A 25,520-nucleotide genomic window follows, 5' to 3' on the forward strand; every position below is an offset into this window, starting at 1 on the left:
TAATTTTAGTACTTCCTGAAGTCGAATGCTATTCAGCCCGTAAGGACAGCTACATACTATCAATCAACCAATGGTTTGGTGAAAAGACAGAAAGAGCATTCCAAGCATTGAAGGCAGACTTAAAGGAACAGCCTGCAGATCCACTTGTTACCAAACTGTAGATAACAAAGTGTGAAGCTGGATGAACACAGCAGGCCAAGCAGCATGCGCTCCTGAGATGCTGTGTTCATCCAGCTTCACACTTTGTTATCTTGGATTCTCCAGCATCTGCAGTTTCCATTATCACTGTTACCAAACTGTCCTGGTTCTTGTTTGCTTATAAATCCACCCCTCATGCAACTATAAGAACAATTCCAGCAGAGTGACTGAGGGGAGAAGACTCTGCATCAGGTTAAACTTGATCTTCCTGGAACTGGACGGTGGTGGGGAGTAGAGGGGGGGGGGGCATGGGGGTTGTCAGATGAAACTACATCAGGAATGCCAGTGCCAAACACAACACTCCTCTAAGCGAGGGTGATGTTTACATCAGGGGATAAAGTTTGATGTTGAAATCTGGCCTGTATGAGCAAGTGGCACAATTGATGCAAGGTTAGATCCGTGACATGCAAAGTTCGGGTAGGAGAGGCAGTCCTGACCAAGCATATGGACCAGATGAAAGCTGCAATTTCACAAAAGGGACAGGAACAAAACATACTGAGTCCCTCAGAATGTCCGACATGGCTGTGAGAACTCCTGAACTCCCCCCCTCCACCTAACATCGAAGAAAGCTCAGAGGACAAGATGGACAATGGCAGATGTTGCAACCTCAATGCTGCTGCCGCCTGAGGAAGAATTTCTGGCTGAGATGCTCCAGGCAAAAGAGGTGGGTTACACACCGCTGATATCCAAGGTAGAAGAAGAATAGAAAAGTTAGATATTATTTAAATTGAGAAAAACTGCAGAAAGCTGTAGAACAGAGGGATTTTGAGGAGAAGACTCTGCACCAGGTTAAACAGGTTCATGAATCGCAAAAGAGCTAGCATCCAATTCAGCAGTTAATAGAGAATGCAAGTGAAACTTTGGCCTTCATTTCAAAGGAAATGGACTATTGAAAATAGGAAAGTCATACTAAAACTGTGCAATGCACAAGTCAGGAAACACCTAGAATACTGTGAACAGTTCTGGTCCCTTTATCCACAGAAATTTAGGGTGCCATTAGAAGAGGTCCAGAGAAGGTTTACTAGGAATATTCTAAGTATCAAGGGGCTGACTAATGAGGAAAAATTGAATAGATTGGTCTTGTACTTATTGGGATTTAGAAGAATGAGAGGCAATCTTACTGAAGAATACGAGATGCTTAGAGGGCCTGAGAGGGTAGATATGGAGATGTTGTTTCCCCTTGTAGGAGAGTCTCGGACCAGAAGAGATCATTTCAGACTAAAACAGAGATGAGGAGGACTTTCTTTTCTTTCAGTCGGTAATAAATCTGTGGAAATCTTTATTGTAGAAGCCTGTTGATGCTGGGCCATTAAAGTACTTCCAAGGCTGAGGTTGGTAACTTTTTTACAGTGGTAAATCAAAGATCATGGGGAGAAGACAGGAAAGTGGAGTTTCACAAGCATACACAATTTCAAGAAAACAGGTGAAGTGATAAAGGCTTAGGGGGGATCTACACTGTTTAGAAGTTTGGACTTAGATCATAACCTTAAAATTCATCCAACATTGTGAAATAGCAGAACAAAACTCATAATCTTTCATCCATTATCCATCAACTGATACAACTTCAAGAAATCTGTAGTTTCTACCCATATATGTAGCTCAGTTAGTGTTAAACTAGGTTTTCCTATGAATGATCAATAATCAAACAGACACTGTAAGCCTGCCCCTCTGAAAGTACAAGCTACTCATTGAGAATGGATGATCTGATCAACTTCACTACAGAACAGGTGCTTTATATTATAGGAGGTGCCCACTGGATTTGTGACTTTTAGCTGCTGTTGGACTTCTTAGATCATTTGGCTTCAGGTAGAGTTTATTTTCTTCATACTTACTTGGGTTACAGGCATCTCTGTGAAGGCCAGCATTTATTGCCCATTCCTAATCACCTTTCAATTGAATGCCAATGTCAGAGGGCAGTTAACAGTCAACTATATCACTGTAAGGTCTGCAGACACATGTAGGTAGACCAAATAAGGATGGAAATTTCTTTTGCTAAAGAGCATCAGTGAACCAGATAGGTTTTTATGACAAGAGATAATGGGAACTGCAGATGCTAGAGAATCTGAGATAACAAAGTGTGGAGCTGGATGAACACAGCAGGCCAAGCAGCATCTTAGGAGCACAAAAGCTGACGTTTTAGGCCTAGACCCTTCATTAGTTTCTGAGAGGCAAGACAAAGCCATGGAGACTAGTCAAAGATTAACCTTAGAAGCTATGCATACTCCTGACCCATCAGTCAAGCTGTAGCACATGGAGATAATAGGGATAATGCTATCACAGCTTTTTGATCTGTGAAAGGAGAGAAGTGTTGAGCTGGGTTAAAGAAATGAGTTCTGTCGAGCATCTGGCTGCAAGTTCTTGACTCATGTGAGTTGGGAAATGGTGGCTTTGTGGTGTTGTCACTGGACTAGTAATCCAGAGGCTCAGGTGCAGAGATACGGGTTCAAATCCTGCCACAGGAGCTGGGGGAATTTAAATTGAATGAGTAATAAATCTGGAATGTTAAGAAACTGACTCACTAATAACATCACAGAACTAACACAGACTGTTATTAAAAACCCCGAAATTTAGGGCCTAGACCCTTCATCAGAAACTGATGAAGGGTCTAGGCCCTAAATTTCGGGGTTTTTAATAACAGTCTGTGTTAGTTCTGTGATGTTATTAGTGAGTCAGTTTCTTAACATTCCAGATTTATTACTCATTCAATTTAAATTCCCCCAGCTTCTGTGGCAGGATTTGAACCCGTATCTCTGCACCTGAGCCTCTGGATTACTAGTCCAGTGACATCACCACAAAGCCACCATTTCCCAACTCACATGAGTCAAGAACTTGCAGCCAGATGCTCGACAGAACTCATTTCTTTAACCCAGCTCAACACTTCTCTCCTTTCACAGATCAAAAAGCTGTGATAGCATTATCCCTATTATCTCCATGTGCTACAGCTTGACTGATGGGTCAGGAGTATGCATAGTTTCTAAGGTTAATCTTTGACTAGTCTCCATGGCTTTGTCTTGCCTCTCACTTTCCATCCACCTGATGATGCAATTTAGGATGCACCTGCCTCAATTTAGGACACATCTAGCTCAAATATGTTGTTTGTCCAATCACATTTAGCTATTTGTATGTATTCTCACTTCTCTGACAGATTCCCTCTCTCCTGTACTTGAGGATCTTCTAGTCAAGTTCCATTTTTCTTCCACTGTCTTTCCAGCCACTTACACTTTTGCAATAAGTTTTGAGATTCAGTTCAATCCCTATTTAAGCTCACTTTAGTGAGAGGTCTATTTAATACAACGTGTGGTATATTTTAAATTGCTGTAAATAATTCTACTTTCTCTACAGGTGCAACCTGAACCACCAAGCATTGACAGCACATTTTACCCCTCTTACAGATGTCCAACACGGATAATGTGTCAGTTTGTTCAGCATGCTTACTTCTTGCAGCACCGTTTGTGAAATCTTGCAATATGCTTAGTGTAAGGCTTCATCCTGAATTCTGTGATTTCCCAGCGCTCTCAATCTGGCTTCAATTCTGCTCAAATAATAGTTACTTTGATGTGGTGAATCCTGCAGCCATTGGGCAGAACCAATCTGGTTTGATTTGTGAATACTGCATTTACCATAAGCTGTATATGCAACAGGGAGCTGAGTTTCTCCAGAAATAGCTACATGCTCCAAATTGACTTAGAGGTCTTCTAGTGAAGCCTCTAATCTGACATCATTAGTCTGTGTTTAGTGTTGGGTTGGTCTGGTTAAGATTACGTAGCTTTGGGTAGCAAGGAATGTAGCATCTGTTTTTCCTTCTCATTTACTGAAGTCGGTTCCACTATATGACAAGGTCTTTGGTCCTTGGCACAGTGAAGTTTGTAATTAGTTCTGGCCCATCCCCTGTTCCTATATAATCTCCCAGTATAGTCAGATTCCATCAGTTCCAAAGCCTTTCTGCAGCTCTCCATTTAGATGTGCTCCACACCATCTATTTCATGCTTCCTTGCTCTCTATTTTGTTTCAAAACGAAGTTCCCTGAATTAGTATTGCCCCTTTTTTTAGTTCCTGTGGTGCATTCTTTCCTTCAGTTAAATTCTGTGGCAGTCCTTCTTTCCTTTTTGTGCCTTTAGTGCTTGTGCCTCTGAATATCTATTATCATTCCCACTCTCAGTCAGAATGTCTATTGCCAGTATAGCAACAGAGTTTATTTTATCTGATTCTCTCATCCGGGAACCAAAGGATTCAAGAGCCAAGGGCTTGCGCTTAGAGCTGGCCACTGACCGAATGATTAAATTTATCTCCGTGGGACTCCCTCTTCTCCTGGTCTCAGCTGCTCTGGCAAAAGAAATCTCTCTCAGTGAGTTTTATTCTGCTTAGTTTTGCTTCCTTTAAAATTGATCACTGAATGGCATTTTACGGTTAGATATTAACAGATGAGGTTTAATATTTAGCTAATGGATGATTAATTATCACAGTTAATTCATGTTTTCTGAGTAATAGTTAATTAAGAGCTGAATTGTTTATTTAATACATTGTTATTGCTCCTCCAACCGTTAGTTATTGAAGTTGATGGTCACTAATGCTGTTAGCGTATTTTGCATACTGAATGATATCTAATAATCAGAACATGCTTTTAATTAGTCAATAGCTGTTTAATGAAACATAAGAAAGTAGGAATGACAGAACAAGAGTAGGTCATTTATAGGAGGTCATGTTATGCAGTGGGTAGCGTCCCCAGTACTCAACCAGAAGTTCTGAGTTTGAGTGCCATCCCAGGATTTGATGGTAAGGAAGGTATGCTAATAAAGTGGCTAAACATATTTATTAGTAACCTGTAAGTACTTCCAATCTGCCAACAGCAGACAGTAAGGTTGGAGAGTTTCCTGGTCAGCACAACTGTGTGGTAGCTGCAGCACAATTGCCCCAGCAAATAAAACAACTCCATGTGCAGGGGGCACGTTTTTGGCATGGGCCACAGTATGTAGAAAGCAACCTCCTCACTCCAAAGGTCTGCCAGGAAGAGAAAGTAAGGAACTTTAATCTATTTAGGCTAATTCTTGTGATGTATTTGTTCTACCTGTTGAAGCAATTATCATAAAGGCATTTATCAGCAATCGTGTATTATGTCTTTACTTGACCTTTCTCCTAAAACAAACAGGGGCTTATCAGCCCTTCAAGCCTTTCTGCTATCCAAGTAGATCATGGTTGATTTGTAACTATTCCATTTTCTTTGTTCTATATTATTGAATATACTGACCCAATGAAAGTCTACTTCAGATCTGCAAGTTTCAATTGATCCAAACTCTGCAAAAGAAGAGGATTCCAGATTTTGACTGTGCTCCATTTAACAATATCTTGTTTTCATTTATCTGAATTTTAATAATTTGTCCTTTAGTTCTGGATTCTGGCACAACAAGAAGTAATGTTCTTATCAAATTCCTCTAACATTGTAAATACCTCACCCTGCATCCTACTACACTCAAGGGATTACAACTCACATTGGAACAAAACCTTTGTGTACAAACATTATAAGGCAAATCTATGCAGCTAATATCTGCCTTCTCAGATACAGCACCTATTCTAAACACAGTCTGATCATTCCTCACTTCTGAATTCTAAACTCCATCAGTTAAAGTCTAACATTCCACTAGTCTTTCTGATTAACTCCTTAGAAGTAACACAAAATAGGCGCAAGATGCTCTGCCATCTGATATTTATCGCGGCTGATCTTCCACATCAATTCAATAACATGTTTCTCACCAAATCCACACATCTCTTGATTCTTATTGTGTCCAAAAATCTAATAATTTTGGACTTCAATACACTAATGACAAAGCAATCACAATTTTTTAGGGTTGAGAATTTCAAAGATTTATAACTGTCTCAGTGAAGCAATCTCTTCATTCTTTTCCTTAGAATAACCTCAATATACACTATATATCTTAGACAAGGAAAACATCTTGCAAGAGATGTTGACGTGAGATCATAGAATCCCTACAGTGTGGAAACAGGCCACATTCGGCGCAGCACGTCCATGCCACCCTCTGAAGAGCATCCCACCCAGACCCATTCCCCCACGTCTAACCAACCAAACTCAAACATCCCTGGGCACTATGGACAATTCAGCATGGCCAATCCACCCACCCTACTCATCATTGGACTCTGGGAGGAAATCAGAGTGCCCAGAGGAAACCCACGCAGACATGGGGAGAATGTGCAAGCTCCACACAGACAGTCACCCGAGGTTGGAATCAAACTCGGGTCCCTAGCGCTGTGAGGCAGCAGTGCTAACCACTAAGCCACTGTGTAACCCCGTGATATCTTTGAAATTTCTGCACTTGTGCCGGCTGAATGGAAGGTTGTGGATTCACACCCACTGTTTAAAAAAGGGAAGAGAGAGAAAACAGTGAACGACAAACCTGTTAACCTGACACCTGCAGTAAGGAAAATACTGGAATCTACTATAGAGGATGTGATTACTGAATATTTCAAAGGTAATTGTCTGACTGGTCAGAACCAACATGGATTTATGAAGGAGAAATCATGTTGACACAAGGGTAGGCTTTTTTGATGATACTATAGCAGGATCAAGCAAGTGTAATCAGTGGATGCAGTCTATTAGGATTTTCACTAGACTTTTGCTAAGGTTCCTCACAGAGGGTTAGTAAACAGAATTCAAAAGTATGGGACTGGAGGAAATGTGCTAGCATGGATAAAGAATTAGTTGATAGGCAGAAAGGAAAAAAAAGATCTTTCTCAGATTGGCAGGCTGTTACTTGTAGGGTACTGCAAGGATCTATGGTTAAGTCACAGCTGGTGACAATTGAAATCAGTGTTTTGGATACGGAGGCTAGTTGTGATTTTTCTAATTTGGCAGATAATACAAACTTGGTGTGAATGTGGATTGTAAGGAGGAGGCAAAAAGGTTTTTCCTCAACTGAGTTCTGAGGAAGGGTCACTCATCCCGAAACATTAACTGTGATTTCTATCCACAGATGCTGCCACCTTGCTGAGCTTTTCCAGCAATTTCTATTTTTGTCTGTGATTTACAGCATTGACAGTACTTTCAGTTTTTATTCATGGGATTTAGATAGTTTGAGAAGTTTGAGATAGTTTGAGATAGCATGGCAGGTGGAAAAGAATGTGGATAAGAGTGAGGATTTCCATTTTGGTAGGAGGGACTAGAGACAGACAACAAATGCTGCCCAACTAATGATGCCCACACCCAAGGACAGAATTAAAAACAAAAACAAAGGCTCAAAGTATTATATATGCCCATTGCTAATTGCCCAGGAGAAGATAACGGTGAGCTGAGCTCCTGAACTGCTGCAGTCTTTGGGTCTGTTAGGGAGGGAGTTCTGGGAGTTGATCTACTGACAGCAAAAGAATTGTGATATAGTTCCGAGTCAGGATGGTATGTGACGTAAAGGGGAATTTACAGTTAGTGGGGTTCCCATATAGCTGCTAACTTCTAGCTCATAGAAATGATGGATTTCAAAGATACTGTTGAAGGAACATTGTTGAGTTGCTGGGTGCATCTTCTGGCAGTACACATTACCGTCACTGTACATCAGAGGTGAAGGAAGTGAATGTTCAATGCGTCATTTGAAAGTTAGCAATATCACTCTCAATGTCTGCTGTTAAATCTCTTTTATCCTACCATTCTAAGCTAGTTTCACAGTTCATTTAACTCATCTCTGCCTACATATCCTTGCAACTACCTCTATCGAGGTTTAAAACACTAGTTTTTGGCTCACCTTTCCCATCTCCAAATTGAAAATGAAATTCTACAATGTTATGAATGCTGTTACCTTTATAATGAGATTATTGATTAAGGTTACACGCTGCACATCACTAGTCTAAAATTGCCTCCTCCCTGGTTGGTTTGCATGCATATTGCTCTAAGGGACTGTTTGAACACATTGCATAAACTCATTTTCAGATCTGCCCAATTTATCTAAAAAGATTAAAGTCTTCCGTTATTATTGCAGTCTCCTTTAAAAAAACCTTATTTATTTCTTCCTGTACACTATGAAAAAGTATAATTACTTTAAGGAAGCCTATGAACTACTCTTTCTTACTTCCTCCCTCAAGCGTCCTTTTTACTTTCTCACTGCTTATCTAAACAAAAACTGATTTTATACCTTGTTCATTCACTGTAAGGTTATCATGCACTACTGTATTATCATTGATTAACAGAGCTTTCACACCAACTATTCCTAGTTTCCTATTAGTCTGAAAAATCAGATACCCTTCAATGCTCAGGTACTGGCCTTGATCACATATTCAGATTCAGAGACTTTAATTCTGCCTTTTTTAAAAAAAAATTATGCAATCTTATTTGCTGTGCATTCTTAGGTTTTTATGCCCTATTCTTCCTGTCATAATCCTGTCATTTGACCTAAATCATACATCTGATTTTACCTCCTGGCTGAGAAACCAACATGGAGTCCATTTCTGGATCACGATCACTATCACTATCACTATCACTATCACTATCACTATCACTATCACTATCACTGCCACTGCCACTGCCACTGCCAGCTTGAGAGCAGTAATCACAGTCATCAAACCTCGCAGAAACAGGCTGCTAATTGGCTGGAGGACACAACCCCATTTATACATGCCAATTGGCCATTAATAAATTACTATTTGACTGAAGGAATAGATGACCAATAAAAAGCCTCCAATATGGAAGAAGTTGCAACCTGCTATTCAAAGTAAGACAGAGAGAAGGTGCTTCCATCTAGAGGTACTCACTCAGTAATGTTAAAAAAATTCAAATTAAGAAATAGCCACAGCTGTTGGGCTGCCAGTAAGTAAGGCACATGCCTCCATTGGGCATCTTGTTGCAATAGTTTTTGCCAAGGGATTGTTGGCAAGATTGTGGAGGCTGGCAGCGCATGGAGAGTTTGCTTGAAGCCTACTTATTAACTACTCATTCAGCTGCTAGAAGACCATCTCCAAGCATCTGCCATGCTGGAAACTTTCAGATGATCTCTAATAACTGGCCTTTACCTTGTCTTTATTGGCTACATGTGAGCAGGTAATGCCTTGATCTGCCTGTGGAAAAATGGATCAGCAATGAGATGGTGCCTGTCACCTATCAATCTTAATAGCAGTACCTACCCACCTCCATTCCACCCCAAATCAGGCTGAAAATCTCATCCTTTGTCTCACAGAAGGCTTGTTGGAATTTTCAACTATACCTCAGTGTGAAAATATTTCTGTAAATTGCCCCTCTGGTGCTGTCCCTTGTTACAACTAATTTTACCATCTCAAAGTATTAATTATCATTTTAACATCCTTAACTTTCTCTACGTTAATGAAAAAAAAGTGTTTTTGAGACTCTCTGCATCACCATCTCCTCTCATTCCCATGACTATCCTAGTAAATCATTAATGATTCCGTTCCATGGGACTGATGGTCTTCTTAGTTACCACGAAATATAGTATACACTTCAATTGTGGCTTATCCAACAATTTTTACAACGGCGCACTTGTTAAATACCAGCAAGTGTGCACATGCAGGAACACAAAAAATGACATGCCTGATGATTTTATTGGCCCCATCTCAACATGTGATGATAGTCATTTCATTGGGCACCTTAGTTTGTAACTGAGAAAATGGATCAAGGTGTGGAGGAGGGTGGGGGAGACGTGGTGCAGGAGAAGTCCTGATCCCTGAGTAAGGCTTTCCAGCTTTGAAAATGATCCTCATGGGTAGTGTGCCCAGGTGGCGGCAGTAGCACAGGCAGAGAAAGGAGCGGCAGCTGAAGAAATTTGTTTCTCAGACACCACTGGTGAATGATAACTCAACTTATTTGACTCAAACGTTAACTTTGTTTTCTCTTCATTGATATGGCCAGACCTGCTAAGTTTCTCCAGCAATTTCTGTTTTTGTTAGTTTCAATTTTATCAGTCCCAACCTCCAGCTCCAGCTCCCTAGCCTGGCAACATCAGTGATACATGGGCATAAGGACATTTTCTGCAGTCTTTCATGATGATATGATGTCACAGACTGCACCTGCACCTACAGAGTCATCATGGCATGTAGTCATTGCTGCTGGACCAGCATCTACTGCTCAACTCTAATTGCTCCTTGAGCTGAGCTATGGATCTTGTATCACATGTAGGCCACACTAAGCAAGGATGACAGATTTCCTACCCTAAAGGACATGAGTGAACTAGAATTGAACAGTGACTTCAAATTTCAACATCTATAACGGGAATTGAATTGAATACCCCCAGAGAATTAGCCTGGGTTTCTGACTGGTGCAGTGACTACCACCATGTCACCTACAAAGAATTACCTGATATAAAACAACATCCCTACTTGTCACTGGAATATGTTACCTGAATGGGGAGATTGACTGTGTACTGTCCTAGCTGAATAGTAGTATATTCTATGTGGCCTGCCTTGTTCTCTGAGCAGATGTATGAAAAGTTGGTCTCAAATAACTGCAATAATCTGGAACCTTATAGCCAGATTAAGAAATAAGAAATGCAAATAAAAATCGTATTCTCACTTTTTTTTTCAGAATCACAGATCACCTGTTTTCCTCCCAATAACTTCTCGCTGAAACAGGCCACGTATGTGGATTTGTACTGCTGGGAGACTTTGCTCCACCGTCATCTTCAAACCAGTGGCAGTGTGCAAACATCACTCTGGATTCACAAGGTACTGAAAACGAGTCCAGTCATAATCCAGTACAAACACTGCATGTAAGAATGGACTAGAACAGTTCAATTTTGTAGATTGATGGGGTCATTTTGGCAAAAGGATGAAAAGAAGTTCCAAGTGAGTACTATCCTAATTAAACATGTCTGTTTGAAAGTCTGGATTTAGTATATACTTTTCAGTCTACTTAGAGAATGTCATGATTAATCTTTGTTTGAAGATACTGAAAAAGATACCTACTGGTTTGGCGCACAAGTACTGATTAGATGTAGCTCCTGCAGTAGTAAATGGGGAGATCAACCTTTTACTAAAGTAGATAGTACTTTGGTTGACACCCAACAGTTTGAGAGAGAGGTGCACACGTTCATGCACAGGGTACTGGGGCCCTGACACAAATGGACCAGAACAGTAAGAAGATAACAAAGTGTGGAGCTGGATGAACACAGCAGGCCAAGCAGCATCCCAAGAGCACAAAAGCTGACGTTTCGGGCCTAGGCCCTTCATCAGGGAGGGGGATGGAGAGAGGGTTCTGGAATAAATAGGGAGGGAGGGGGAGGCGGACCGAAGATGGAGAGAAAAGAAGATAGGTGGAGAGGAGAGTATAGGTGGGGAGGTAGGGAGGGGATAGGTCAGTCCAGGGAAGATGGACAGGTCAAGGAGGTGGGATGAGGTTATTAAGTAGGAAATGGAAGTGTAGCTTGAGGTGGGAGGAAGGGATGGGTGAGAGGAAGAACAGGTTAGGGAGGCAGAGACAGGCTGGGCTGGTTTTGGGATGCAGTGGGGGGAGGGGATGAGCTGGGTTGGTTGTGTGATGCAGTGGGGGGACGGGACGAACTGGGCTGGTTTTGGGATGCGGTGGGGGAAGGCGAGATTTTGAAGCTGGTGAAGTCCACATTGATACCATTGGGCTGCAGGGTTCCCTAGCCGAACTCGTCCTCACCCTCAACAACTTCTCTTTCGATTCCTCCCACTTCCTACAGACAAAAGGGGTGGCCATGGGCACCCTCCCCACCTATACTCTCCTCTCCACCTATCTTCTTTTCTCTCCATCTTCGGTCCACCTCCCTCTCTCTCCCTATTTATTCCAGAACCCTCTCCCCATCCCCCTCTCTGATGAAGGGTCTAGGCCCGAAACATCAGCTTTTGTGCTCCTGAGATGCTGCTTGGCCTGCTGTGTTCATCCAGCTCCACATTTTGTTATCTTGGATTCTCCAGCATCTGCAGTTTCCATTATCTCAGAACAGGAAGAATGTCCTTTATCTCCTAACCCATTCTCAAACAGCAGTTAATATGCCAAATTTTCATGAAGGCCTAGCAAGATATACATGGTCAAGAAAATTCCTTTTTAAAGCAATTTCTCAAAGGTATAATAATACAACACTCATTCCCTTTGGGTGTATGACCACAGAGAATTTCGGAAATAATGGTTCATAAAGTGTTGGATATTTTATGGTGTGAATTTAGTATGTTATTGCCTGTGCACAGAGATCTAAACTAGTTCTCACCACGTAAACAATTGGCTGCCACTTTGACCCCATCCACTTCCTGTGCTCTTTCATGCTTTATCTCTTTCCAGTCTTCCTACCATTTGTTATTCGCACGATCCAATCTTTCTTTTCCTTCCTGAAGAAGGGTCACTGGATCTGGAATGTTAACTCTCTGCTTCCTCTCCAAAGATGCTGTCAGACCTGCTGAGTTTTTCCAGCAATTTCTGTTTTTGTTTCTTCTCTTCCTTTATATTGATACAACTCTCCCCTCTCTCCATTAAACCACGATTATTTTATTTCTGTTTGAGCTTCCACAGGCTCTAATTGTAATTATCTTTGCAGCAACTCTAGTTTTGTACTCTGCTGCCCGAGCTACCAACCTTGTAACCAAGGCCAAATGATTTTAACAATCCTTTACAACAATCATTTACTTCCCCGTGCATTTCCATTCACTGCCTCATCCTCTACATTTCACTTTTTATCTTGTCTACCATTGCAGATCACCCTGTACAATGACTTATCCTCACCAATCTAACTATATAACAATATAACTACATGATATACCTAAAGAAAATCCAATACTGACACAGATCCTGCCTCTTCTGCTTCATTAATATTGGTCACATGTTGTAATTGTTGTTCTCCTTGGTCAGTCCAATCTTTGATGTTTTTGCTGCTCAGGTACTTTCTCATTTGAGCCCACATTTCCATCAACTTTCATGCTGTTTCTATATGTTTTCATTGTCTATTATCATCCAAATGCATCCTGTTTTGGAGTTGCATTACGGCATGGAACGAAGTTGTTTGGCCAATCAAGTCCACGCTAGCTATCCTTCTGGCAGTCTGGTTGGTTCCAAAATTTTGTAGCGCTCCAAGTTGGTCTCTTTCAAGTAGCCATCAATTTACTTTTGCAACCATTGATTATCTTTGCTTCTCACCACCTACAAATACAGTGACTTCCAGGTCAATATCATTACCTGTACAAATAAAGTTCTTTCTCATATTACCTTTGCCTGTCTTGCCCCAAACTTTAAGACCCCTAGTCCTTGTACCATAAGCCATAGGAACAGCATTGTCCACCTTGTCATAATCTTTGGAATGAAGGGGAACAATCTGAATTTCCCGAATCTACCTGTGACTAAAATCTCATCCCAAGAAGCATTATGGCAAATCTCCATTGTGACCTCAAGGACTTTCACATTTTTCAAAGCTGTGATGTCTAAACTTAACTTTATTAATGTTTTGCAAAACATCCCTGCAATTGTAATCATGTCCTGTCATTTTCAAGGATCTGTGCATATGCATCCCAAATTCTTGTGTCTGTGTGAATGATTTTGAATTGTAGCATAAGATTTTATTGCACCTCAAATTCTTCTGCCAAAATGTATCATTTCATACTTCTCTGAAAACAAAACTGTCTCCCTATGCTGTTCACATATCCATGACTCCTTGCAGCTGATTTGAATCATCCCCACAGAATTTGTTTTGTTATTCATTGACAGGACAATGGCATCACTGATTAGTCCAGCATTTATTGCCATTCCAAAGGGAAGTTAAGAGTCAACATTGTTATGGGTCCGGAGTGGCATGTAGTTCAGACCAGCAAGAGACAGCAGTTTCCTTCCCTAAAGAGCATTAGTGAACCAGATGGGTTTTTCACAACAATCATCAATGGATTCATAGTGATCTTTAGGCTCTTAATTTCAGATTTTTTTATTGAATTCAAATTCCACCGTTTGCCATGGCAGAATTCAAACTCGGTTCTCTGGAATATTACCTGAGTACCTTGATTAACAGTCAAGTGATATTACCCATGAGGCCATTGACTCCCCTTTTTGCCATTTCTCCAAGTTTATTTTCATTGATGGACTTTGAATTTTTTTTAGTGTCCCAATATCCAAGTCATTTATATCAAAAATGCTCTGGTCCTCACATTAAGTCTTGGGGATACTACTGTCTACCATTTTCCAGGTTGAAAAACAACAAATTAGTACAACTCATTGTTTTCTGTCCTAAAGCCATTTTAGAAATCTAATTTGACTAACCCACAAGTCTCAATTTTATTATTCAAGTTTTTTTATGCAGCAACTTGTCAAATGCTTTCTTAAATTCAATTGCATACCTTCTACAACCTTCTCTGTTACTTTATCAAAAGATTAATTTAGATTAGTCAAGCATATGATCCGGTCTCCCTTTAATTAATTCAGATTTCTCCAAGTGTCTGTCATGGGATATGGCATTATTAATCCAGAGATCCAGTTCCTGGGACCCAGGTTTGAATCCCAGCATGGCAGATGTATAAATTTGAGTTAAAATCTAGAATTATGACTATAATGATGACCATGAAACCATTATCTGGAAAACCCATCAGGTTCACTAACATCTTTTTGGGAAAGAAACAGCTGTCTTTACCTGTATGGTCGACTGTGACTGCACACCCACAGCCATGTGGTTGAATCTTAACTGCCCTCTTGGCAATTAGGGATGGGTAATACTGGCCTAGCCAGCGATGCCTCTAGCCTGTGAATTACAAAAAAGTACCCTGATAATTGTTTCTTCTTTCCCTTGATAATTGTTTAAGCTACATTATCCATCTTTTATGTTAATCTAATTAACCTATAGTTAGTAGGAAGGCTCTTTCTCCTTTTCTCAAATAGGAGCTTCATGTTTGCCCTGCCTGATCCCCTGTACTTAAGGAAGAGTGGAAAATTATGTTCAGTCTTTTATCTATCACATTCCCCATTTCCTGGAATGTTAGCCATTTATGTCTATTTGCTTCAGTCGGTCTTTCAAGTGCATTCAACCCCTCAATTTTCATCCCTTCCATTTCCTCTACCATCTTCATTTGTAATGTTATTTTGTTCTCCTCCAAAATAAACATAGATACAAAAAACTCATTAATTATTCTGACCTTGCCTTGAGCATCTAAATAAATCACTCACTTTTTCCTAATCTCATCAATTGAATTGTCGAAAGTGCTATCAAGTGACAATTACTCAATAATCGTAGGTAGCATTTGACTGAAGGTGGCATCAATGAGCCTAAGCAAAATAGTAGTCAATGGAATCATGGGAAAATCTTTTTGCTGCTTGAAGTCATATGTCGCACAAAAGAAATGGTTTGGTTGTTGGAGATCAACGATATCCCTTGACGTTGCTGCAGGAGTTCCTCAAGGTGATGCCATAGTCCACATAGATAGGCCACAAAAATATAAACTTAAGTATTTTCTAAGAACTGTGGTGGCACAGAGAGAGACTTAGTCCACATAGAAACCTAGAAAATGTTCAGCCATTCAGCCCCCCCAAACTCTTCCACTCAATACAACCATAGCTGATCATCAAACTTAATACCCTGTTCCTGTCTTTTTTTTTCTATTCACTTTCGAGATGTGGGCGCCACTGGCTGGCTGTGGGCGTGCAGTCACAGCCGACCATACAGGTAAAGACAGCTGTTTCTTTCCTAAAATGACGTTAGTGAACCTGATGGATTTTCCAGATAATGGTTTCATGGCCATCATTAACACCATTGAATGACAAGGTAGTTAGATTGTTTCATATTGATGATGGTCAAGCCTGGCATTTGTGTGGCGTGAATGTCACTTGGCACTTGTCAGCCCAAGCCTGGATATTGTCCAGATTTTGTTGCATTTGAACATGGACTGCTTCAGTATCTGAGGAGTCATGAATGGTGCTAAACATTGTGCAAACATTGGCAAACATCCCCACTTCTGACGTTTTTGTGGACAGAAGGTCATTGGTGAAGCAATTTAAGATGACAGGGCGTAGGACAGTACCCTGACAAACTCCAGCAGAGATATCCTGGAGTGGAGATGATTGACCTCCAAAAACCACAACCATCTTCCTACGTGTCAGGTACAACTCTAACCACTGGAGAGTTTGCCCCCAATACCCATTGATTCCAGTTTTGCTAAGGTTCCTTGATGCTGTACTCAGTCAAATGCAGCCTTGATATCAAGCGGTTTCACTCTCATCTCACCTCTGGAATTAAGCTCTTTTGTTCATGTTTGAGCCAAGGCTGTAATGAGGTCAGGAGCTGAGTGGCTCTGGCGGAACCCAAACTGGGTGTCACTGAGCAGGTTATTGCTGAGCAGGTGCTCCTTGATAGCACTGTTAATGACACTTTCCATCACTTTACTGATGATCAAGAGTGGACTGTTGGATTAGTAATTGGCCGGGTTGGATTTGTCCTGCATTTTGTGTACAGGATATACTTGGGCAGTTTTCCAAATTGATGGGTAGATCCCAGTGTTATAATTGTACTGGATCGGCTTGGCTAGGGGAGTGGCAAATTCTGGAGCACAAGTCTTCAGTACTATTGCTGGAATGTTGTCAGGGCTCTTAGTCTTTGCAGTATCCAGTGTCTCCAACCGTTTCTTGATATCACGTGGAGTGAATCAAATTGGCTGAAGACTGGCATTTGTAATGTTGGGGACCACTGGAGGAGGCTGAATTGGATCAGCCACTCAGGACTTCTGGTTGATTGATACAAACGTTTCAGCCTTATCTTTTGTGGTGGTGCTAGGCTTTTTCATCGTTGAAGCTGGGGATATTTGTTGACCCTCCTCCTCCAGTGAGTTGTTTAATTGCCCACCATCATTCACAACTGGATGTGGCAGGACTGCAGAGCTCAAATCTGATCTGTTTGTTGTGAAGTCCCTTATCCCCATATCCTAGATGTCTTTAGACCTAAGAACTACATCCAATTCCATCTTGAAAACGTTCAATGTTTCTACCTCAACTGTTTTCTGAGGCACAAAATTATACAGGCTCGCCACTCTCTGGATGAAGAAATTTCTCCTCATCTCAATCCTAAACAGCCTTCCCCACATCCTTAGACTATGACTACTGTTTCTGGAGATGACTTAACATATAACTAAAAGCTTGTGGGTATGAACAAAAATTAATTAAAAGCTTTTCAGATGTTAACATTTATCTCTGAGATGTCTTTGTCAAATAAAGACTGAATAGAAAAGGATGGAAGTTATGCTACAATTATATATAACTGGTGAAATGCTATTTAGAAACACTTCAGTGTTCAGTGCACATATATAAGGAAAGGTATATTGGTTTTAGAGGGTGTTCAGCAGAAATTTGCATGAATAATGTTTTTGCTAGAAGGTTAAATTATACTTGTCCAAGCTTTTATTCTCAAGAACTGTATTCTCAAATATGGAATACTATTGAATGAGGGGAGGTAAGGTCATAATGGTAACATCATTAGACTGTTCCAGAACTCTACATTATTTATTTTTATTGTCACTGACTGGCCTGCATTTATTGCCGTCCTTTGTTGCCCTTGATGTTGTGGTGAGCTGCCTTCTTGAATCGCTGCATTCTACTTGCTGTGAGTTGACTCTCCATGCCATACAGGAGGGAAATTCAGGATTTTGACCCAGTGAAAGGAAGGAAGGACAATATAGTTCCAAGTCAGGATGGTGAGTGGCTTGGCAGGGAGCTTGCTGGTCATGGTGCTCACATAGTCTTGTTCTTCTAGATTGAAGTAGTCATGGGTTTGGAAGGTGCTGTCTTAGGATCACTGGTTAATTTCTGCTGTATATCATGAGGATAGTATACACTGCTGCTATTGACTGTCAGTGGTGGAGAGTATGGGTTTTATAGATGTGGTGCCAATCAAGCAGGCAGCTTTGTCTTGGACAGTGCCAAGCTTCTTGCTTGTTGTTGGAGATGTACTCAACCATGCAAGTGGGAAATATTTTGTCACATTCCTGATTTATGCCTTGTAGATAATGGACAGGCTTTGGAGAGTCAAGAGTTGAGTCATATGCTGCAGTCTTCCTAACCTCTGACCTGCTCTTGCTGCCATTGTGTTTACGTGCGTAGGTCCAGCTGAGTTTCTTGTTAATAGTAACCCCAAGGATGTTGATAGTAGGGGATCCAGTGATGGTAATGCCATTAAATACTGAGGGCGGTGGTTAGATAATTTCTAATTGGTAATGATCATAACCTGTCATTTGTCAACCCAAGTCTGGACATTGTCCACATCTTGTTGCATTTGAACATGGACTGCTTCAGTATCTGAGAGGTTGCAAATGATGCTGAACATTGTGCAATCATTGGCAAACATCTCCACTTCTGACATTATGAAGGAGGAAAGGTTGTTCTGAAGCAGTAGGAAGATGGTTGCCTTGAGGACACTACCCAGAGGAATTCCCGCAGAGATATTCAGGAGCTGAAATGGCCTATCTTAAACAACCATGACCATCTTTCTATGTGCCAGGTATGACTCCAACCAATGGAGAGTTTGCCTTCTGATGCCTAATGATTCCAGTTTTCATTAGGCTCCTTGATGCCACACACAGTCAAATACTGCCTTGATGTCAAGGGCTGTCACCCCCACCTCACCATTTGAATTCAGTTCTTTTGTCCATGTTTAAATCACAGTTGAAATGAGGTCAGGAGTTGAGTGGCATTGGTTGATGCCAAACCTGAGCAGGTTATTACTGAGCAAGTGCTGCTTGATAACACTGTTGATGACACTTTCCATCACTTTACTGATATTCAAGATTAGAGTGATGGGGTGACAGTTGGCTGGGTTGGATTTATCCTACTTTTTATGCACAGGATATAGCTGGACAATTTTCCAGTATTCTGGAGATATGAGTGCACATTCCACCATGACCGAAATTTGGAATAGGAAAAAACTAGTCCAACTGTAATCAAGTAACCATTGTTGATGCTATAATATCCCAGCTGGGTCACTAATTTAGGAAAGGAAGTCCACTATTCTGGCTGAAATGAACTCCATCCCACAAAAAAATATGGCTGGCTTGTAACTGTCCTCTGGGAAATTAAGAACGGGCAGCAAATGCTGAACTTGCCAGAAATGCATGCATACTTTGAATGCTATTCCTAAAAATGACAGAACAATTACATGAATATGAAAATAAGACTGCTAAAATATAAATTTAAGATTGATAACAAGTAAACTTAAGAAGAAAGACAGAAAACTTTACCAGCGAATAAATGCTAGAAGTATGTTAAAAGGTGGAGTTGATATTTTTATTAACTTATTTACAATCAATGGTAACCCTTAGATTACTGAGGGGATGATTAAGTAAATGCCATCAAATGTTAAAGGATGATTGTTGGATTCTCTCTTGTTGGAGATTGCTCGTGTGGCACAAATTTTATTTGTTTTTTTTATCAACCAAGCGTGAATGTATCTAAATGCAGGAGGGCTTGGACAACAGGCTGCTTCAGAAGCTGAGGGCTTGTGAATGGTGCAAAGGTCAATGATAAAGCAGCTGAGTACTGTTGGGTCTAGGAACCTAACCTTGAGGAATGAGAACTTCTTATACTACAGCAGTAGTGCTCCTTCCTCCAATCCAGGAGACCCGGCTTCAAGTCTCACCTGCTCTAGAGGCATGTAATAATATGAGTGGTTAATTAGAAAATAAATACTCTGAGGAATTCCTGCAATAGTGTCCCAAGTTTGAGACAACTGATGTCCAACAACCATAACCATCTTCCTTTCATGCTCTGTTCGTCTATAATCAATGGGGTATTTTCTCCTTGATTCTTATTGACTCGTGTTTTGCTGGGACTCCTTGCTGACACAATCAAACATGATCTCAATGTTAAGGGCAGTCATCCTCATTTCCTCTTTTAAATTCAGCTATTCTGTCCATATTTGGAGCAACGCTGTCATGAGGTCAGGAGCTGAATGGGCCGTGGTGTATCCAAACTGACATCAGTGAGCAGGTTATTGCTGATTAAGTGACACTTGATAAAAGCTGTTGATGACTTCCATCACTGCTGATGACTGAAAGCTGGATGATGGAGCAGTAAGCTGTAATATGGCATGTTGGATTTGTCCTGCTTTTTGTGAACAGTAATTGGGCATTGCATTAGTTAGATATCATTATTGTGGTGCAACAGAACAGCTTGACTAGGTCTACTGCTAATTCTGGAGGACAAGTATTTGGTACTATACTGGCAGAACGTTAATCTGCCATTCCAGATAACAGACATTGAGCTCACCTTAGCTGAACCTTGATTTCATATCACTATACATGTGGAAGAGATGTACAGGGCCATTGACTTCTGAATATATCATAAAAAATGGCACAGACTTTTTTACAAATTCAGCATCTTCGGAAGAGGGTTCCAACTGCCATCAAGTCCAGCCTGAAAGTCAAGGTCGAGGAGTTGGAATAAAGGGCAGCAACCAAGCAAGTGACGACTCAAACAGTTGTTACTACTGCAGTAAGGAAACCTGGAATTCTGAGCCTGTACATAGATCCAAATAAAACTCAATAGATTTCAAGATAATAAGATGTACAGCTGGATGAACACTGCAGGCCAAGCAGCATCAGAGGAGCAGGAAAGCTGACGTTTTGGGTCAAGACCCTTCTTCAGAAATGAGGGAGGGGAAGGGGAAAGTGAAGTTTTGAAGAGTTGCATTATCCCATGCCAAGCATAAATTAATTTTGCTGTTACTTGCAATGGTAAAGGTCTTTATGAATCTAGTTATGAATGATGGGTAAGTTGGTCAGTTTTTGAAGTATATTCGGGGCATCATTTTTAAGGCATAGATAGTTGTGCAAAGAATGTTTCATTTCAACTGTTCTGAAAGAGTATTAACACAGACAGCATGAGAGGGTCGAGGATTTTCCAGGAGTAGAAGCAGAAGTCGAGTCATAGAGTCAGAATCATAGAGTAATACAGCATGTAAACAGGCCCTTTGGCCCAAACTGGTCCATGCTGACCATGGTGCCCACTCAGCGAGTTCCAATTGCCCACATTTGGTCCATATTCCTCTAAACCCTTCCCAACCCTGTATCAATCCAAATATTTAAATGTTGCCACTGTATCAGCCTCAACCACTTTCTCTGGCAGCCTATTCCACTTATGCACCACTTTCTATGTGAAGAAGTTGTCCCTTAGTTCCTTTTAAATATTTACCCTCTCACCTTAAACCTATGCCCTCTGGTTTTCAATTCCCCATCCTATCAATGACCCTCATGATTTTAGGCACCTCAATAAGGCACCTCTCATTCTCCTAAATTCCAAGGAATAAAGTCTTATCCTGGTCAACCTCTCCCTATAACTCAGGCCTACTAGTCCTGGCAACAACCTCATAAATCTTCTCTGCATAATTTCCACTTTAACTATGTCTTTCCTATAAAAGAACAACCAAAACTTTACATAATACTCCAAATGTGGCCTCAACACTGACTAATACAACTCTAACATAATATCCCAGCTCCTATGCTTAATGCCTTGACCGATGAAAGCCAACTGCTAAATACCTTCTTCAGCATCCTGTCAACCTGTGACACCACTATCAATGAACTAAGAACTTGTGCTCCTAGGTCCCTCTGTTCCAAAACACTCCTTAGGACCTTGCCATTTACTGTTCTAATTTGGTTTGATTTTCCAAAGGGCAACACCTCACATTCATATGTATTGAATTTTATTTGCCAATCCTCAGCCCACTTCCTCATCTGATCAAGATCCCTCTGTAATTTTTGATAACCTTCCTCGCTATCAACAATACCTCCTAATCTTGTATCATCTGCTAACCTACTATTCATGCCCTGTATATTCATATCCAGATCATTTATGTAAGTAACAAATAACAAAGGTTCCAGCACTGACCCCTGTGACACAGGCCTCCAGTCTGAGAAACAACTTTCAACCATTATTCTCTGCTTCCTACCATTAAGCCAATTTTGAATCCAATTAGCTAGCTCTCCCTGGGTCTCATGTGACCTAGTCTTCATAACTAGCCTGTCATGCGGATTTTGTCAAAGGATTTACTAATGTCTATACAGAAAACATCCGCTGCCTTAACGTCATCTATACTCTTGGTTATCTATTCAAAAAACCCTAAAAGATTTGTCAGACATGCCATCTCGCGCACAAATCCATGCTGACTATCCCTAATCAGACCTTGACTATCCAAATGTTAATTGATCCTATCCCTCAGTATCCTCTCCAACATTTTGGCTGCCATTGATGTCAGGCTCACTGGCCTGTAGATCCCTGGCTTGTCTTTGCTATCTTTCCTAAACAATGGAACAACATTAGCCACCCTCCAGACTTCTGGAACTTCACCAGTGGTTAAAGATGAAGCAAAAATCTCTGCAAGAGCCTCTGCAATTTCTTCCCTAACCTCCCACAACATCTGAGGACGGACTTGACCAAGCCCAGGAGATTTATCCACCTTAATGCAATCTAAGGCTGCAAATGCCTCCTCTCTGGTAAATATGTATGTGGCCCAAAACATTCCCTCTTGTTTCACTTATTCTCTTAGCATCTATGATTCTGTCCTCAGTAAACACTGACAAGAAATATTCATTAAAAATCTCCCCCATCTCCTGTGGTTCCACACATAAATGATCATACTGATCTTTAAGGGGACCTATTTTTTGCCTTGCCACCCTTTTACTCTTAATATAGCTATAGAACCTCTTGGGATTACCTTTAACCTTATCTGCCAGATCCAGCTCATACCCTTGTTTTGCTCTTCTGATTTCTCTTTTAAGTGTGCTCCTACACTTTTTATAGTCATCTAGGGATTCACTTGAGCTCCATAGCTTAAACCCAATGTACGTCTTCTTTTTCCAAGAGCCTTAATTTCCCTCATCAGCCAGTGATCCCTAAACCTGGCAGCTTTTCCCTTCCCCCTAACAGGGACATACTGGATTCTTGATATCAGACTTGTAAAAGCCTCCCATTGGCCAGTTGTTCCTTTTCCCTCAAACAGGCTCACCCAGTCAACTACTGCCACATCTTGCCCAATGGCTCCAAAATTGGCCCTGCTCCAGATTAGCATCTTAACCTGTGGACCCATCCTATCTTTTTTCATAATTATGTTAAAACTAAGTGAGTTATAGTAACTGGGCCCAAAGTGCTTTCCAACTGACACTTCAATCACTTGCTTGACCTTGTTCCCTATGAGGAGGTCCAGTGTTGCACCCTCCCGAGTAGGACCCTCTACATATTGATTTAGGAAACCTGCTTGGACCAATTTGGCAAATTCCACCCTGTCCGGGCCTTTTACACTCTGGGTGGCCCAGTCAATGCAGGGGAGATTAAAATTTCCAACTAATATTACTGTTATTCATAGTAATAGAGCCATAGAGTCCAAAAGCACAGAGTAAGATCCTTCAGCCCAAATGGGTCCATCCTGAAAAAAATGTCCATCCATGCTAACTCCATCTCCCTGCACGCAACCCATATCCTTCCTAACCTTTTCTATCCATGTATTTGTCCAAATGCCTTTTAAATGTTGTTAATGTACCCGCCTCAACCAATTCTGCTGGCAGCTCATTCCATAGGTGCACCACCCACCGTGTAAAAGATTGCCCCTCAAGTTCCCATGTCGTCTTTCCCCTCTTATCTTAAACTGATGCCTTCGAGTCCTCGATTCCCCAACCCTGGGAAAAAAAATTAAGCGCATTCATCCTATCCATACATCTCATGATCTTATACACTTCTATAAGATCCCCCCTCAGTCTCTTATGCTCTGAAGAAAAAACGTCCTACTTGTCCGACCTTTCCCTATAACTCAATCCCTTGAGTCCTGGTAACATCCTTGCAAATTTCTTCTGCACTCCTACCAGTTTAATAACATCCTTCCCATAGCAAGGTGGCCAAAACAGAACACAATGCCCCCAAGTGCGGCCTACAACTGCAACATAACTTCCAAACTTCTATATTCAATGCCCTGACTGATGAGCACCAATGTATCAAAAGCCATCTTCACTGCCCTGTCTACCTGTTACTCTACTTTCAGAGAACCATGCATCTCTGTTCCACTACACTCCTTAAGGACCTACTATATTCCTACAGGTATCTGCAATCTCTCTACACATCTGCCCCTCTAGTACCCGTTGGCTATCTGGGGTTCTATAATTAAACATTGGGTTTAAGCTATGGAGCTCAAGTGAATCCCTAGATGACTATAAGAAGTGTAGGAGCACACTTAAAAGAGAAATCAGAAGAGCAAAACGAGGGTATGAGATGGATCTGGCAGATAAGGTTAAAGGTAATCCCAAGAGGTTCTACAGTTATATTAAGAGTACAAGGGTGGCAAGGCAGAAACAGAGTGACTACCCTGTTTTTGCTTCTAAGTTCTAACCATATGACCTCATTTGATAACCCCTTAAGAATATCTTCTCTCAGCACTTTTGTTATGTCCTCCCTTATCAAAGGGCAATTCCCCCTTCTTGCTTACTTATACTTCTGTCATGCCTGTAGCTTCTGTATCCTGGAACATTGAGCTGTCAGTTCTGCCCTTCTCTCAGCCATGTTTCTGTTTTGAATATAATAACCCGGTCCTCAGAGACATCCGTGCTCTGAGCTCATCTGCCTCAACAGTCAGGCCCATGCATTGAAATAAATGCATTTTAAACCAGAAGTCTTTTCCCTCCCTTTATTGTGCCCCTGGATATCCTGAATAGTAATCTTGCTCTTGATGGCTAAGTTATTTTCCCCTGACTTCTTGATGACCCCTCTCTTATTCAGAGTCCCAGCCCACCGCCAAACTAGTTTAAACCCTTCAGGTAACACTAGCAAATCTCCCGGCAAGGATATTGGAACCCCTTCAGTTCAAGTGTAACCAAACCTCTTATACATGTCACCTCTACCCCAGAAGAGATCCCAATGATCCAAGAATTGAAAATCTTGCCCCTACACCAGCTCCTCATTCATCTGGCCTATCTTTCTATTTCTATCCTCACTGGCGCATGGCACTGGAGGGTAATCCAGAGATCACTGCCTTTCAGGTCCTGCTTTTTAACTTCTTACCTTACTCTCTATACTCATTTTGCAAGAACACATTCCTTTGTCTACCTATGCCAGGTAGGTTGTGGGTGATCTAGTGCTCTATGGATGTGGAAACGTAATGGAAGAAGCTATTGCACAATCATAATTTAGTGCAACTGCTGGATAGAGCTCACTAGATGAACCTGGAGATTGAACAACAAAAAAATTCAATTGAAATGTCTGTGGTCATTGTTCATGCATTGACAGTAGAAGCACCTTGAATCCCAACAAGGTAAAACCTATAATAGAGATGGAGGAACCAACAGATGTGAAAGAAGTGCACCAATTTATTGCATTTGTGAACTAGCTACCTGATGTAATTTGTCAGAGTTGAAAGTCCAAAGAGGCTCGC

General features: G+C 41.1%; 1 protein-coding gene across 1 annotated transcript in view; it reads left to right on the top strand.

Annotated features, from left to right (window-relative positions):
• The first annotated feature begins 4,362 nt into the window (after window positions 1-4,362).
• LOC125466875 (pannexin-3-like) overlaps window positions 4,363-25,520 on the top strand; it is a 35,324-nt gene continuing 14,166 nt past the window's right edge. The window contains exons 1-2 of the mRNA XM_059638925.1: window positions 4,363-4,543; window positions 10,727-10,866. Coding sequence (XP_059494908.1) covers window positions 4,363-4,543; window positions 10,727-10,866 — 321 coding nt within the window. The remainder of the gene's footprint in view (window positions 4,544-10,726; window positions 10,867-25,520) is intronic.

This window comes from Stegostoma tigrinum, chromosome 32 (genome assembly GCF_030684315.1).
Source record: "Stegostoma tigrinum isolate sSteTig4 chromosome 32, sSteTig4.hap1, whole genome shotgun sequence".
Taxonomy (NCBI): domain Eukaryota; kingdom Metazoa; phylum Chordata; class Chondrichthyes; order Orectolobiformes; family Stegostomatidae; genus Stegostoma; species Stegostoma tigrinum.